This window comes from Eptesicus fuscus, chromosome 12 (genome assembly GCF_027574615.1).
Source record: "Eptesicus fuscus isolate TK198812 chromosome 12, DD_ASM_mEF_20220401, whole genome shotgun sequence".
Classification (NCBI taxonomy): domain Eukaryota; kingdom Metazoa; phylum Chordata; class Mammalia; order Chiroptera; family Vespertilionidae; genus Eptesicus; species Eptesicus fuscus.
The window spans coordinates 25165144-25181029 of record NC_072484.1 but is presented as its reverse complement, the minus strand read 5'-3'; the positions used below and the strand labels follow the sequence as shown (position 1 = coordinate 25181029).

Sequence of the window (15886 nt, the reverse complement as noted above, 5' to 3'; positions counted from 1 at the left end):
AAATCATTACTTTCTCAGCACCATTTCTCTTCATTAAGTAGAAATCATAAATAATAATGACTTTTTATTAATGTCTATTATGCATCCATAATTTTAAAAAATGCTGGCAATCTTATGATGGTTAAGCCAGTTAATCTCAGGCAGGTGACTTGACCTGCTTGAGATTCAGGTTCCTCCTCTATAAAGTGGGATGATAACAACACTAGCAGATCTGGGTGTTCTTCCCATATCTCTTGGCACTCATTATTACAACATGGTTAACAGCAGCCTCTGCAATTCTCCAGGACCTTCTCTCAGCCCTCATAGACACCCTACATGTGCCCAGGACTCCATGGCCCCAGGAGTGGTTTTCATTCAGGAAGTAGTACCTCATCTTCCTTGCCCCTTCCTTGCCATGGGACATTGTTTATGCATTTTCTCCACTTTCTCCTGGAGTTCCTCAATGAAATTTAGCCTTAGTTGCCCACAACTGTAACCTGATTGATCATGTTCCTTTCATTAGCTCTTTCCTTCCCTTTCCATTTCTCCATTCCCTTACAATTATTTTTTAGAGTAACCTCTAAATAAACTATGTTTACTCAAATTTTTGTCTCAAAACCTACTTTTGGAAGAAACCAAACAAAGACAAGTACTTTTATAAATGGCTCTAACAAAATCAAAAGTGAAAGATGGGTCAGGTCCCAGAAGCTGAGCATTGAGAGAACAAATGTAAGGAACAAATGCCCACAGCTCATCTCTTCTGACTTATCACATAACTGCCTTGTTGGCCCTCATGCATCCTTGGCCAGTGGCCTCAAATCATGGGATCACCAGTCCATAAGGGTCTTAGCTATTTAGCCCCAACTCATATCACAGAAGAGGTTAAGACTAGGCCGCATTTTCTGTGTCCCAGTGTACAGTCCTCCCCACTACTCCAGACTTCTGCTTGGGCCCCTCCACCAGGACTTGCTGAGAAAAGAGATACAAGGCCAGCTATTTAGAAGATAGCAGTTGGTATCCATAGCAGTGGTTTTCAGACTTGTCCTTGACATAGCATCCTTTTATTTGTGTTTGTTTCTTCCAACAAAGTCTCACAAGAAAGGCTAATGTATAGGAAATACCTTTAGGAACACTCTATTAGTTGAATACAGGGAGTGTAGCTGCTGATGGCTGCCCTGCTCCTGTCTCCTCTCCTGCCCCACCCCATTCTCTGCAGGAACTTCTGCCACAAACCCCGGGATTCAGGATGCACAGCCTAAACACCACTCCTCTGGAGGAAATATTGACTGGTTCAAAGGTCTGCCTCACAATTAAGGTGGCATCCATTTAAATAGTTTTAAATAGATTCCCTGCAAAAAGTAAAAGAACTAAAATGAATGAACAAAGTAAACTTACTAGTAAATGCAATAGATTGTCTTCCTAATAGACAAAGACAGATGAAAACTGTATGAGGTAGGCAATTCTCTTTGTGCATTAATTGAGTTACTACACTAAGAAAGCTGCTGAAAAGCCACTCAAGTATTTTATTGATTAAGATCCCATTTAAAATCCACCTATTGACTTTGTAGCTTCTGTGGAAGGTCACAGAAGAATGACATTATCATCTGTGACTATATTTCAAGCTACTCTTAACTCTGTGTTTCGTATGTTTGGAGATTTTTCTGAAGTATGAGAGATCAGTTAAAATGAAAAAAAAAATTTTTTTTCAAGATAGCTATTATGAGTCCATTGATAACTAGTTGACTTGGTAACTCCCCTCACTTTCCCTCCTTGATTGTATTTCCCCCTTTCCCAAGAAGCAGGAATTGATCTGAGGAGATGCAAATGGCCCAGGAGTCTTGTTTTTATTTTATTCCTCTAGCCTTTTTCTTCAGTCATCTCAAAGTCACGACCATGTCCATTCACAGCCAAAATGGCCTCTTTCATAAAACAACTGGGAAAAATATAAATAGTAAAAGATAAAGTCAAATGCCAGTCCCAAGAGGTGGGGAAGTGAGCTTGGTAGCCTAATCCACCCCAGTATGCTGAGTTTGGTGACAGCTTCTTTATGGCATCAGAGTATACCTTCCTGAGATGCCTTGCCCTTTGTGTGAGAGCTATTGGACAAAGCCGATAATGGCTATGTTTTCCCTAGCTGCAACCTCCCATAAGAGCATAGCATTAATAATATCTGGCTATTATGCTTTTCCCCTTCCAAGAGTTAGGTGGGGCTATGGCTCAGATAAAAGGAATAGCTTGCAGATTGCACTGTGCTGGAGAAAGGCCACAAAGCCACAGCCATTTGGCCTCCCAACATCTGTTAGCAGTTTATTTTATAGCAAATAACTGGTAGGGAAACAGATGAAATACAGAAAGAATCAAGTTCATGGAAAACAAGCAATGACCACAAGAAAGCCAGGTGAGGGGATGTGTGGACTGTCCAACCCTAGCACTTCACAGGAAAGCTGAAAAATGTGCCATGGCAATGGGTGAAATAATGTCAGGAAGCTGAGAATGACCAATTATTACATTAATTCATTATAAATATTTTAGGAGCTCTGCCTTAATTCTGAACCACTGGAATCTGTAGGACTCCAGTTGCAAAAGCAAAATTATCTACAGAGTAAAAATAACATTATTTGAAGAGGAAGTCTTAACTAAAGACGATTGACAGAATAAACCTTCTCACCTAGCACTCTACATTAACACATAGAAAATGAATAAAAAATACTTATTAACATTGCAGGTGGGTTTTTTTGGGGTTCCCCCTGAAGCCTACCCTGGGAGAAGAACCCAAGCATGAGGAGTTTATTTAAGAGATGATCTCTGGGAGGACAATTTAGGAAGTGCGAATGAAAAAAGAAAGACAGCCATAAAGGTGGTATCATCACACAAGTTAGTGTGTGCATGACTGGATCTCAATCCTGGGGCAAACTCCAGGAGCCCATGTAGAAAGGATTTTTTTTTTTTTTTAAGAATCTCCATCATATCAAAGGAGAGATCCTCCAAGGTACCTGATGCTCATTGCACTCTTTTCTTTATTCTAATACACAACTGAAACAGTTGCATGGATATTTTAATTAATAAGCATGTATTGCCCACCTAACTTAAGAACTACAAAGAAGAGGAACAAAATCAAGATAAAGTCTTCATCCTCAAGGAGACTATAATTCAGACAGGTGATATATGCAAATATATCAATATATAAATTACTATACTACAAGATAGAACGTGGTACACCACCATTCCGCAAGTATCTATTTAGTGTCCTTTATGTGCCAGGGAAAGGGGATGTTTTATTTGTTGAGGTTCTAGGAAGTGTCAAGAATCACTTCAAGCTCTTTACCAGCTAATTATCTTGTATAAACCGCAGGGCAAATCTTAGTGTGTATTATTACCTTCATTTTACAATGAAGGTATTGAGTCTTTGTTTATTTTTTAAATATACTTTTCTTGCTTTCAGAGTGGAAGGGAGAGGGAAAAAGATAGAAACATCAGTGGTGAGAGAAAAATCATTGATTGGCTTCCCCCTGCATGCCCCAGACTGGGGATTGAGCCTGCAACCTAGGCATGTGCCCTGACCAGGAATCGAACCATGATCTCCTGGTTCATAGGTTGAGCCATGCCGACCAGATAGAAATTGAGTTTTTGAAGGGTCAAGTAACTTTTATCAGTTTGTTTGAGAAGGAAGTAAATGAGAAGGGAAGCTAAAAGGACTTGTAGGTCTTGATGCTAACCTTGGCTCATTCATTCATTTAGTCAACACACATTTTGAGCCCTACTGCCTGTGTCCACCCTTGTACTAGACAATAGAAAGGTGCCATTCTTCTCCGCCTGGAGCAGCCAGTGTAGCAGAACTCCTCTGTGAGGAAGGATGAAGGCTTTTGAAGAGGAGAGTGACATTCGAGCTGTACTTCAGGAATGCTGCAGTGTAGAGGGCTAGATGAGGGGCAGATTAATGTCAGGTGGCATTTCAGGCACTAAGTGATAACATGTTCAAGTAGCTATAGAAAGCATTAATGAGCACATATTGTGGACTTGCCTTTATGCTAGACACTGGGAGAGATGAAAACAAAGAGAAGGTCATGTTCCTTCATATTAGAAAGCCATTGTCCAGCTTGACCAAGGAACATGACATTCTAGTTAAGGATCTAGAACATTTTTGCCTCCTAAGCTTTATGGTTCAGGAACCATTGTGAAGGGTCTCTTCTGATACAGCAATGGGATAATGGCCACTAAATGGCTATGTGCACTAATAAAATGCAGTGAACTTCCTCACTACCTTCTGAGAACCTCTAACCCTAAATGACCAATTAGTTCTTTCACAAATCTAGTGGAAAGACTCCAAGCTATGAAGGGTTCTAATCTGGATTAGATTCTGTGTTTATGTAGCCATGTCAATTTAAAGGGATTCTTTAACCTCATTTGGGTCAATGTTTATATATTGCATTAAATAATAAAACTTTGTCTTACCTACCAAACAGAACAATGAGGAGTAAATAAATTGCAGATGTAAGAATATTTTGAAAAGGAAAAGTGCTAAATCAAAGGTAGGTGTTATTATTAAGAACTTTCACACAAAACCACATTAACAAGTTCAACTTAATATGGGAGAACTCAGAAACACAGAAAGGCATGGTAGCTGGGTAATGGAGTTAATCTGTAAAGGCTTTTGAGAAGAGCACATAGCTATTTTGTGGCCATTATCACACAGTATCTCGGGCTTGTATTTTTACATAGTTATGGTAATAAAACAGGTTTAGCAATCAAGATGGAATAAGAATGTCTGACACTTCTAAACCTAAAATAAGAATACATGAGAACATGTATAGAACATACTGACTTCAGGATTGGAAAAAAAAAAAGTAAAATAGGTAAAGAATCAAGCAGAGTTCATATACTGTACAAAAACACAGTTAATTGGCAAATGTAATAGGGAAGTTTGTGCCCAAGCAAAGATAAGTGAAAATGGAACATTTAATAGACAATTTCTGAAAGCAGGCAAAGGGATTTTGGTGAGCCATGGGATATTAAAGCCATCTGCACTTACTTTCTCTGAGCTGCTCTAGCAGAATTCACATAAGGGTCATAGGACCAGGAATAGTCATGAGCCAAGGAGATAGCTTCTCAGTGCTGTGCGTGGAAGTGACTTAGAAGGTGCTAAATAATCTATTGAACCAGTAGCCTTCCAACATGCTCTGGTATCATTACATGAAGAGTGGGGGTGGACTGATGACGAATGGATTCTCAACCACCTAATCCCAGTGACATCCAAACATTTGAGAGCCAGAGCCTGCCTAATGGGCATTTGGCTCAACAGAACGAGGCTGGTGGCCATGCTAGCTGGAACACATGTTGTCCAGTTTGCCCATCTCAAATGTGTGATGACTGTGGATTTATAGGCCATCTGTCTTGCAAGGCAGAATTTGTAGAGAATTCTCTGGGTTTCCGGGCTTTGAGAGATGTTATTTGCTTGTATGGGGCTATTTTTATTTCTTTAAGCTAACATGCATATTTTTTGCAAGACCTACAGAACAGCATCACATCTTCCGTTTAGCATTTCTTTTGCCCTCGCACTGACATAACAAGTTTTCTGTTGTATTTTGTTTTTCTTCCTAAATGTTAGATTACTGGGTTAGGGAATAAAAATGCTAGAGGATGCCTTTAAATTACTTGCAAAGACTAGAATGCAAACTCAGGCTGGAAAAGAATTTTACACTGTGGTAGACAAATCCTAATCAAAGAGCTAATCCTCACGCCTCTGCCAGATGGGTCATTTGTCCTGCCTGAGCCCAGCTTCTTTCAACGGAGAGATTAAAGTAGCACGTTTTAGTGTGATAAGTAAATCACAGGGAAAAAAAATCTTCTTTGGTCACATTTAGGACTATTTTAGGACTCCTTCAGGGTGCCCTGATTGAAGCCAATTGCCACAGAGGCAAGACGCTTTCCTTTCCATCATCCGTGTCCCTCAGCCAGGCGAGTGCTGGGAAAGTTATCAGTCCTACTCACCACTATCTCCTTCTGTTGCCCTGGCATGCATTCCAGGTCCAGCTCTCACACGAAGAACCCCTCTAACCCCAGAAAAGTTGCTTACCTCTCTAAGCCTCAGTTGTTCAACTGAAAATGGGAGCTTAAAAATACATCTCTCATAGGATTTCTGTGCCTGGCACATAGTTGGTGCTCAAATAATGTAGCTCTTCCTCCTAGGATTATTTACCTTCTCCTATTACTAGATTATGTGCAGTGTCTTCTGCAGCAGCATAATGTAGTGGTTAATGGCATGGAACAGAAAGCTTGACTACCTAGGTTCAAAACCCAACTTATCCACTTACAAGCTGTGTGATGTTAAGCAAGCTACTTGCCTTCCATTTCTCACCTATAAAATAGACATAAAAGCAGTATCCACTTCATAGAGTTATTATGAGGATGAAATGAGTTAATAGTTGCATATAGCAAGCAATATATAAATGTTTGTTAAACATTACACTGGAAATAGATTAAATTCATGAAGCTCTTCAAACACTGGCTCCCTCTCTTTCTTCCTTTCCTATCCTGCTCGCACTTATACCATATACCGGTATTTCCTTTAAAGTCAGAATCCATTTCAAAAAACAAACAAACAAACAAAACACAACACACACACACACACACACACACACACACACACACACACACAAATATGTTTGTAAACACAGCCAGCCACATGACTTTCCTTGAACCTCCATAGCATTATTTTTCCTTTAGCACTCTGCTGCTGCTGCCTCACATCTGCTTTTAGGACTAACTCAGGAGCACTTCCATGTCGGCACTTTGATACCATGATGGGGTGATTCCCAAGGTAACCCTTCCATTAAAAAACACACTGAGCAGGAAAGAGCCAGACTTCAAGGGGCCTGGGTAATGTGCCCATGAATCCTACCTTGAGATTAGCTTTTGATCATGCTGTACTGTTTCCCTCCCTGGATCACTGAGCTCCTGTAAAGAATCAGGAGAGAGCCTGGCCTGTGTGCTCAGTAGTTGAGCGTCAACCTATGAATCAGGAGGTCACGGTTCCATTACTGGTCAGGGCACATGCCCAGGTTGTGGGCTCGATCCCCAGTGGGGGCATGCAGGAGGCACCTGATCAATTACTTTCATCATTGATGCTTCTACCTATCTCTCCATCTCCCTTTCTCTCTGAAATAAATTTTAAAAATATATTTTAAAAAATAAGAATTTTTCCATGGTATGTTTTTTAAGTTCTTGAAGGTCAGGACTCTTTTGGGCACATCCTTGGTTATTCTCCACCTCTGGCACCTCCCTAAAAATTATGTTTATTAATAACCACCGAAAAGGAGTGCCTCAGCTCCAGGGTAAGTTCACGATATCTTGTTCTTCTTCGAGAGACTTGAGCTGAAACATCATTCTCAGATGCCCGGAACAGAATGGTCAAGCTGAAAAGTTCTGTTGGAAGTTGGTTTCTAGACATCAGTAGATAAAGGAGTCAGAACCTGAGAGGATGGGAGGACCAGTCCACAATACTCCTTAGACCATTCTTCTGTTCTGTTCTCCAAAGTTCCCTTGTCTGGACACAAAGCCTCCTCACTCTTGGTTGTTCCTGAGGCTAGTGGGATAACCTTAGATTTAGATAAGATATCGGAGTAGTAAATTATTCAAGGGCCTTTGCATGCACTTGTAAGAATGAAATGCATCCAGTTGAGTGTCACATGGATACATTGCATTGTTTTAGAGCATCCATGAGTGCTATCATTTTTTGTCACAGCAGAATTTCGAATTTTTGTCTTCTTGACATGTTCAAGAGGCCATCGGTAGAGCCTCAGTCATTATCTACCCCAGGGGAGGGAGACAGGCAGAAGAGATAGAGGTACAGTTGCTGGCCTTGGCATCTGTGCAAACCCATGTGACATTTGAGAGCTCTTTGTAGCATGGATATTGCTTAAGTATGAGGAGTCATATCAGTGGCCATTGGAGTCATCATTTTGTCATGCCACTTTCCTCCTATGTCTCTCAGGAGATTGTTTCTTCCCATAAAAGTCAGATCTTTTCACTTTTGTATCACCAGTTTACTTTTTTGTTGAACTCCAGAACTTTTTCTGAATGGTCAACTGCTTTATACAGCAGTTGTTGTTTTTCATTCCTTGAGGGATTTATATTTTTTTCTATTTTGACTCTGTTAGCAGTCTTCAACCCACATGCCACTAGAATTTTTGTTTGTTGTTTTTAATCACAAAAAATTTTAAAACATGTAATACCTGACTATTTAATCAGTGGCACTGACTAAATAGATTATCAAATTTAAAAAAAAAAATGATGACAACAGCCAACACAATAGCCATCTGGTGTGAATGAATCAAAATTATACCTTTTTTTTTTTGTCAGATTGGTAAAAATTACGTTTTTTGCTGTGCCACAGAATTTTAGTAACTAGCCTATGGGTGCTATGAGATGAAAAGGTTGAACATCGTTGTTCCAAGTGGTTCAAACAATATATATGCTTCCTTATATGAGTGACACACTCAATTGGAAGCATACAAATGTTTTATTAAGAAAATATGTAGGGGCCTTTGTTTTTAGCCTTTGTCAGCTGGCCTTATCCTTCTGAACTTAAATTCCTTTACTGTTGATTTTATTCCAGAAAATTGTAGCATTGCTCTTAATTGTGGTTTGATGTTTTATAATCTCATTCTATTGTGGGACATTTTGTTTTAATTGAGCTAGTAATAATCCCTATTATGTTAAACCACTTGAACTCATTGAATTTTAGAGCTGGAAGAGAGTTATGAGTCTGTAGAGTTGACTCATCCTCTGGTTGTAGAATTTGTCCCTGATCAGTTACTGCTCGCAGGAATGGATTTCTTGTGCTGTTACTAATTTGTTTAGAATATCAATGTTTTCCTATCTTAACTCTCAGTGTTTTTCATTCATCTATGCTCCTCAGTGGACCAGAAAAAAAATGTAAACAGTTTTGCAAAAATAGTGCAAGGTTAGTGGAAAAGTGCTGGGGTGTTATCCTGCATCTACTAAGGTTCAGGAATCTGGAGAAGGGGCTGCGAGTAAATTAATAAAGAGGCTAGAGAAGAAATATAAATTAGGAAGGCATTTTTGGGGGTAGCCGGGGAGGCTTAGCTTTAGTAACTAAGTTCTTCAAATCTCTGGACCCCTAGCTTTTTATTAATACATTTTTCCCTATAGCAAAGCAGATATACATATCAAAGGTAAGGTTTGGTAAACAGTAAGATTATCAGATTGGGGGAACTGCCCTCAGATGTCTGGCAGCAGGCAATAATATATGCAGATCTTCAGATTTGGGGAAATGCTTTCAGCTATTCCAGTAGCAGGTAATATGCAGATAGTCAGCCCTGCTGAAGCCCCAAGGTTCATCAACCTTTCCATGAACTTCTTGCATTTATGACCTGCTGGAATTAGACTCCAGCAGAAAAGGACTGATGCATTTAAGTTAACAGCAAATGCAAATACTCTAACTGTAGGTTACATGCAACAAAGGAAAATTCAGTAAGACTCTTGTTTGCTGTCTCAAAGCCTTTACTAGTCAGAACTTTTGGGGGGCTAATTCATTATGCCAGTACCATCTGCATTTTTGCAAATGAACTCCAGACACCTTGCAAATTATAAACTGACCACTACTTATCCTTACTTTTTCATTGGCTCTTCTTGACTTTGGCATATCTCTGCTTAGTCATTTGGTACATCAAAATCTTCACATTTGTTCCTTTAGTTAGCAAGGTAAAGTTTTGGGGTTGAAAGAGGGTTCCCAGTGTTTGCTCACCTAGTCTATAATCATAATCTGAACTGTGCTCTAATCTCATTCATCATTCTTATTCCAGGTTAGATAAATTCATCACTGGGGAATTTTACATTATTTAATATGATTAATTGTAAATAAGCCTCACAAACACCAATTCACCTAATTCTTGTTTTTCACTGACTAAAATTTTCAATTCCTATGAAATAATAAAGGTAGAAATGATAATGCAAAAAAATTTGCTAAATTGAATACAGAGCTGGTTATGTCCTATTGACTAATAGGACAGGTTTTGGGGTTATTGTTTTTCTCTGTTTGGGGAATTTGCTGACACACACATACATGTATCAGTGTCTTATAGAGTCCTTTGAAATGACCTTGTCATATTCCTGGTTTCCTCATTAATGGATTAAATAGAACTTTGACACATGCTTCCTGGCATATTGCAGAGTATAAATTTGACTTTGATTATAATATCCTCATTTGAGAATGACAAATATATAACTTGTATACCCCATTTTTCTGTCCTGTACTCATGCTGATATCAAAATTAATCAAAAGTTCACTTCAAAATCTTTCTCAACACAAGTGCCCACAAGGCACTAGAGGCAATAAATGGGAATCGATGCTAAAGTTAAAATTAATTTTTCATCACTGCCATATTGGCATATGTTTTATTTTAATTGCTTTTAAAATTTCCTGATTAGAGCAAAGGATATTTTTTCCTATAACAGACACAATCTGACAGTCTCAGGATTAAATCTAGCACCGTAAAGATGGTGTGGGTTGGGCACACAATATTTTACTGCTGTCATCTGCATGCCTTTAGAGGTATACACTTGTGAGTTTTCCACACCCCACAGTGACTTGGTGCACACACTAGTCCAGCAGTCACATTACTTTCCTTTGCTGGCCCCTAAGGACACTTGCAGTTACTGCAGGTCCTCTGAGGAATACGGGCAGATAGAGACTAAGTTGTATCAAGTTGTCATTTGCATAATGCCAAATACTAGCAACTTCATACGATCCAACTAATCAGGAAAAAGAATCAGTTATGCTGTCCTTCGTGATCTTCCAGTTTTAAAGCAACTTATTTTCTATTTTAAATCACTGATCATCAAAAAGAAGTGCTGATTGCACACCTATCTGCACAAAGCCTTGTGGCAGATTCTAGGGATGACAGACATAAACGCACACCCTGCTTTGGAGGAGTTCGCATCTCATTTTCAAGGTGTGAACTGTCTTATTTTCTATTAGATTATGAGCTCTTTGAAGGCAGAGGCTGTGCTTTCATTAAATAATACACACAAACGTTTTTCTTCTGGAAGTACACACACACACACACACACACACACACACACAAGATTTTAACAGTAGTTAGCTCTGAAAGAAGAATTAGAGCTGTTCAGAAAAGGTTTTATTTTTCTCCTCTGCTTATCTCACTTCCTAATTTTCTTCAGTGAACGTATACCACTTTTATATTAATACAAAACTGTTTCAACAAGAAAACCATGCTACTCTCTAACATTTACTGGCAAAGTCTTTACCACCCACAAATGTGCTGGGGTTTTTTGAGGCGTTGATTGTTAAGGTCAAAGAAACAAACTATGGTGATGGATCAAAGAGTTAAGATGGCGCTCTCTATGTATTGTATAAAGATTAGTATGATTTTTTATGATACCAATAAAGAATTAATTCAATATTTAGCATTAGTCACCTCAGGAAGGTTACAAGAAAAGAAAACAATCTGAGTAAACCAAATAAAGTGTGAATCATACTTCTTCCATTTGAAATAAAATCATTCTAAATAAGAAATTTAAAGACCTCTTTTTTATCATTTGATTTCCCACCCACCCCCAGGAGAGATTCATTTGTGGTCATCTTTATTGTGTTTAAAAAAAAAAAAAGGTCATTTTAAAAAATATTTTTACTTCATTTTAAATAATAAAACCACTTGTGATTAACTTTTTTATTATAATAGTAGCATGTATTTATAATGGAAAATTTAGAAATTCACCCCTAATTCTATTACGCACAGATAAGCACTAATAACTTTTGTATCCATCCATAAAGTTGATAACCATTCTTATATTTAAAAACAGGAGGTTGCCCGGGCCCATGTTGCTTTGTGACCAGAGCTTTCTGGGCAGGAAAATTAAAACGACATGATACCAGCAACCCATGAAAAGAATACACTCACACTCTTCACTCTGCATTGCCTCCAGGACAGATATCAGTGGACGGGTTTATGCGCTATCTGAGTGGAGAAGAAAATGGAGTTGTTTCACCTGAGAAACTGGATTTGAATGAAGATATGTCTCAGCCCCTTTCTCACTATTTCATTAATTCCTCGCACAACACCTACCTCACAGGTATGACTTTGTAATTCTTTAACAGTTTTTGAGCCAGTCTCACCAAATTTCACCATCCTCTGCTTCTGATCCTCATAAGTGAAGGTACATTTGCTTTTGTTTCCTGTGAAATCCCTCTGAGAACTGGGGTCATGACCAGAGGCTCCAGAGGTAAGTAGTTGTGTCCTTATGTTTGTGAAACAATATTTCTTCACATGCATCTCTATCTAAGTTTTCACGTCTTCTAAAAGGTGTCCACATCTGGTATCTTCAAACCAATGGAATTTTTGTGTAACTGAACTCATTGTCCAGTGAACTTAAAGCCATTTACAATCAATCCTACTAGTTATCTGCAGGTCTTTTATCTACAGAAAAATTCTGAAGGCATTAATAAATTCTGCACAAAGAAAATTGCCAATTTGCTCAAGGTATAACAGGATTTTAGATATGAAAAAAATTGACCTGTGAATGACAACCCATATTTTTTATAAATATTACAATGAAGGAGTAAAAACAAGTATTTCCCAATTTGTCCTAAATTGAGTATTGTCATGGTTTTTAGTAGATCATTAAATAAAAAAATATTAAAACATATATATGCACACATAATATACATGTTATCTCAACATAGTTTTAAGTTAAAATCTGTAACATACAGATTTCAGTAAGCTGAAATGTTTTTACAATCAAAATACATTTCCAGAAGAATACTTTCTGTATGGCAGATCTCTAATCACAGGCATTGAAAAGAATTTGTGGAAAATCTACTGGTTAATAAAAAAAAGAAAAACAAGATTTTTAAAAGCCATGTCACTCTCCTGCTTCACACAATTCATTTCCAAATGAGTGTAAGATAAGAGAGACCTGAAAACCCACAGTGCAACCAAAGTCTGGGGTGTCTTTTAGAATCTATGCCTCGTAAATGTTCACCATGCCTTGGGGGAGGTTTTGATGTGCTCATGGCTCATTGCCCAGGGGTGTGTGATTTGCTTGGTGGAGTAGACCAGTCATACTACCTATGGGATGACAAGGGAGACCCAGGCATCGGGGACTTCTCCAAGAGAGTCTCACAGGGTTCGACCATCTGGCACCTAAGCAGTTCTTTCTTCTGAATTCCTTAAAGAGGCCTATTTATTCCTCCTGGCTCAAATGCACTATCAGGTTCTGCACTGGCCTGGTGTCCCACACTCCATGAAAAATAGTTTAGAATAGAAATGACATAGATAGAAATGTAGGCTTGAGACCGTTGGAATGGGCTGTCAGGATGATTATGTATAATCAGAGACCGTCTATTCTGAGTCATATAATCTGAGTTCCATAGACATTTGAACTGCAACTTGCATGATCTTTAGGAAAATTAGATTGGCCCTCAGGCTACTTGTGTTCTATTTTCTTTCAACTGGCATTATCTACTAAGAGAGATTCGTGCCATAAAACTAACTAGATTCATGTTTGACCCATCCAAACCCTATTCTCGTCACCCCTTGCTGCATTAACAAATCACTCCAAAACTCAGTGGCATAAAACAGCCACCATTTATTTTTTGGATCCATATTCTGTATGCCAGGAATTCAGACAGGACACAGAGGGGACGGCTTGTCTCTCCTCCCTGGTGTCAGGCCTCAGCTGGGAAGTGAATGGCTCAGGGTAACACAAACACCTTGGGAGTTGGGATCATCTGGAAGGTTCTCCTCCAATGTGTCTGGCTCTTGGGCTGAGGCCATACAACAGCTGGGCCCCATTAGGACAGCTGACCTAGTGGCCAGCAAGAGGCCTCGCCTGGTGGTGTGGGCTTCCTCACAGCATGGCAGCCCCAGGGTAGAGATACTACTTATGTGGCGGCTCACAGCTGCAAGAACAAGTGTCCCAGAGAACAAGGAGGAACATTAATTGCCTTTTTGCCTTTAACCTCTGACGTTCTGTATTGTCACGTCCTTCTTTATTTGTGCAAACAGTCACAAGCCTATCCAGATTCGAAGGGAGGGGACATAGACCAGAGCTCTGGGTTGGAGGGGTGTCAAAATACCTTTAGCCCTGTTTTAAAATCACTAACTGTAAGAGAAGAGTGTCCACTCAGCCCACTTCCCTGGATTCAGTTTCTTAGGCCTATTTCAAAGGTTTTGCAGCTCCCACTTAAATTTCTAAGCCTTTAGAAAGGGCTTTACCCTTCTCAAACCTCTTTAATCTTATTTGATACCATTGACCTATTGGGCCGTCTGATGAAGTCTAGGAACCATTCTAGTGTCCAATGTATAAAATAAATAACGTTCATAGGGTTAAAGAGGAAATAAATTCTATTGAAATGTTTTTATCAAATATTATAAATCAAATCTGTGGTAAAGTAATACATATTTTATAAACACAATAAAAATTTTGCGGAAACAGCATGTTGTGATATTTGCTACAATTACAATATGATATGAGAATATCTGGGATTTCCACTCATGACAAAGTCATAGGTCCTGTTAGTACTGCTATGGTTTGTGACCTGCATTCATAAATGAAAAGAATGTTAAATTTCACATAGAGGTTAAAATTAAAGATGTACTCTTTTTTTCTCATTTAAGTTTGAGGAGATCTATAAAACTTCAAGTTAAGAGTGTAGAGCTTTGATTTGATAGGATCGTAAGAAATACAACTTCAAAGACCTTGGCCCATGAGAGAATTTTGCATTTCTTGTATACTCAGGACGACATGATTCTTAAATGCATGTCCAGTAAAATTTTGGACACTGGTTTCATCTACCTGGAAAGTCACAATATGCAGTAATTATGCCAATAGTCCTTTGAAATCCTCAAAAACTTTCAAAGGATCTATTTAATACAGTTTTTCTACTATTTGTCATATAATAAATGAGTCAGTGATACCAAAATGATTGAATGACAGGTCTGCTGGTACACTCTGTTCTTTATACCTTCTTTCAAAATAAATTAATTTTTCTCTTTCTGTGTATCATTATGGACCTATGGTTTTCAGATTTTATGTTTGTTCATTCAAACAAAGCCACTTTCGATGCTCAAACTGTCTCAGCACTTGGTGGCAACATATTTTAAGCTGGTTTCTATGTCTTTTTGGCATCACCCATTGATCTTTGAAAATGTCTTTGCTTTCTGGTACATGAAGATCTTCCAGGCTCACCTTGTTTATTTCTGCAAAACACATGGAAACAGACTTTCCCCCAATGATTCCTTGTTCCTTTTAGTGGGAAAGAAATTGTATGAGTAACAGCAATTTGGATCCTGCCCTGCCTTATAAAACAATGTTTCTAGACATTTTTCATGAAAAAACAAAAACAAAATAAATACTTCTTTTTGTTTCTTGTTAAGGCACAAGTTCACATACATATTTTCATTTTTACCTCCCCATTAAAATTGATTCTATAGCTGTGCGTCCTTTAGTAAACTTCATACCTAACAAATAATACATAATTACTTATTCACTTTACTGACAACACAATGATAGTTCTAAAATTGTTCAAGATTAATACAAACTACAGAATACTGTTCAATTTATTCTCTGCAGTTCTCTTTTTTTTTTTAACTGCATTTCTCTGAGGATTCCAGTCCAATTAATTTCTCCCAGAATCCCTGACTTGCCCTCCCTCTGAATAGCTTAGTAAGCACAGATGTGGTATAGAATTTGATTCCATTTGTTAGCTTGTTTAGGGTGTTAGCATATTAATGGAAAACAGTTCACAAAAGGAAGAACTTTCAGCTACTAGGAAAGAGTCCACTCCTTTTTTGATGAAGGAAGAACTCAAATAACGGTCTCTAAATTTTTTCACAGTGGTTTCATATTACCACCATCTGATTCA

At 38.4% G+C, this 15886-nt stretch overlaps 1 protein-coding gene across 1 annotated transcript in view; it reads left to right on the top strand.

Annotated features, from left to right (window-relative positions):
- The window catches only part of PLCB1 (phospholipase C beta 1), a 616845-nt gene that overhangs the window by 444100 nt on the left and 156859 nt on the right, over positions 1-15886 (top strand). The window contains exon 10 of the mRNA XM_054723939.1: positions 11947-12093. Coding sequence (XP_054579914.1) covers positions 11947-12093 — 147 coding nt within the window. The remainder of the gene's footprint in view (positions 1-11946; positions 12094-15886) is intronic.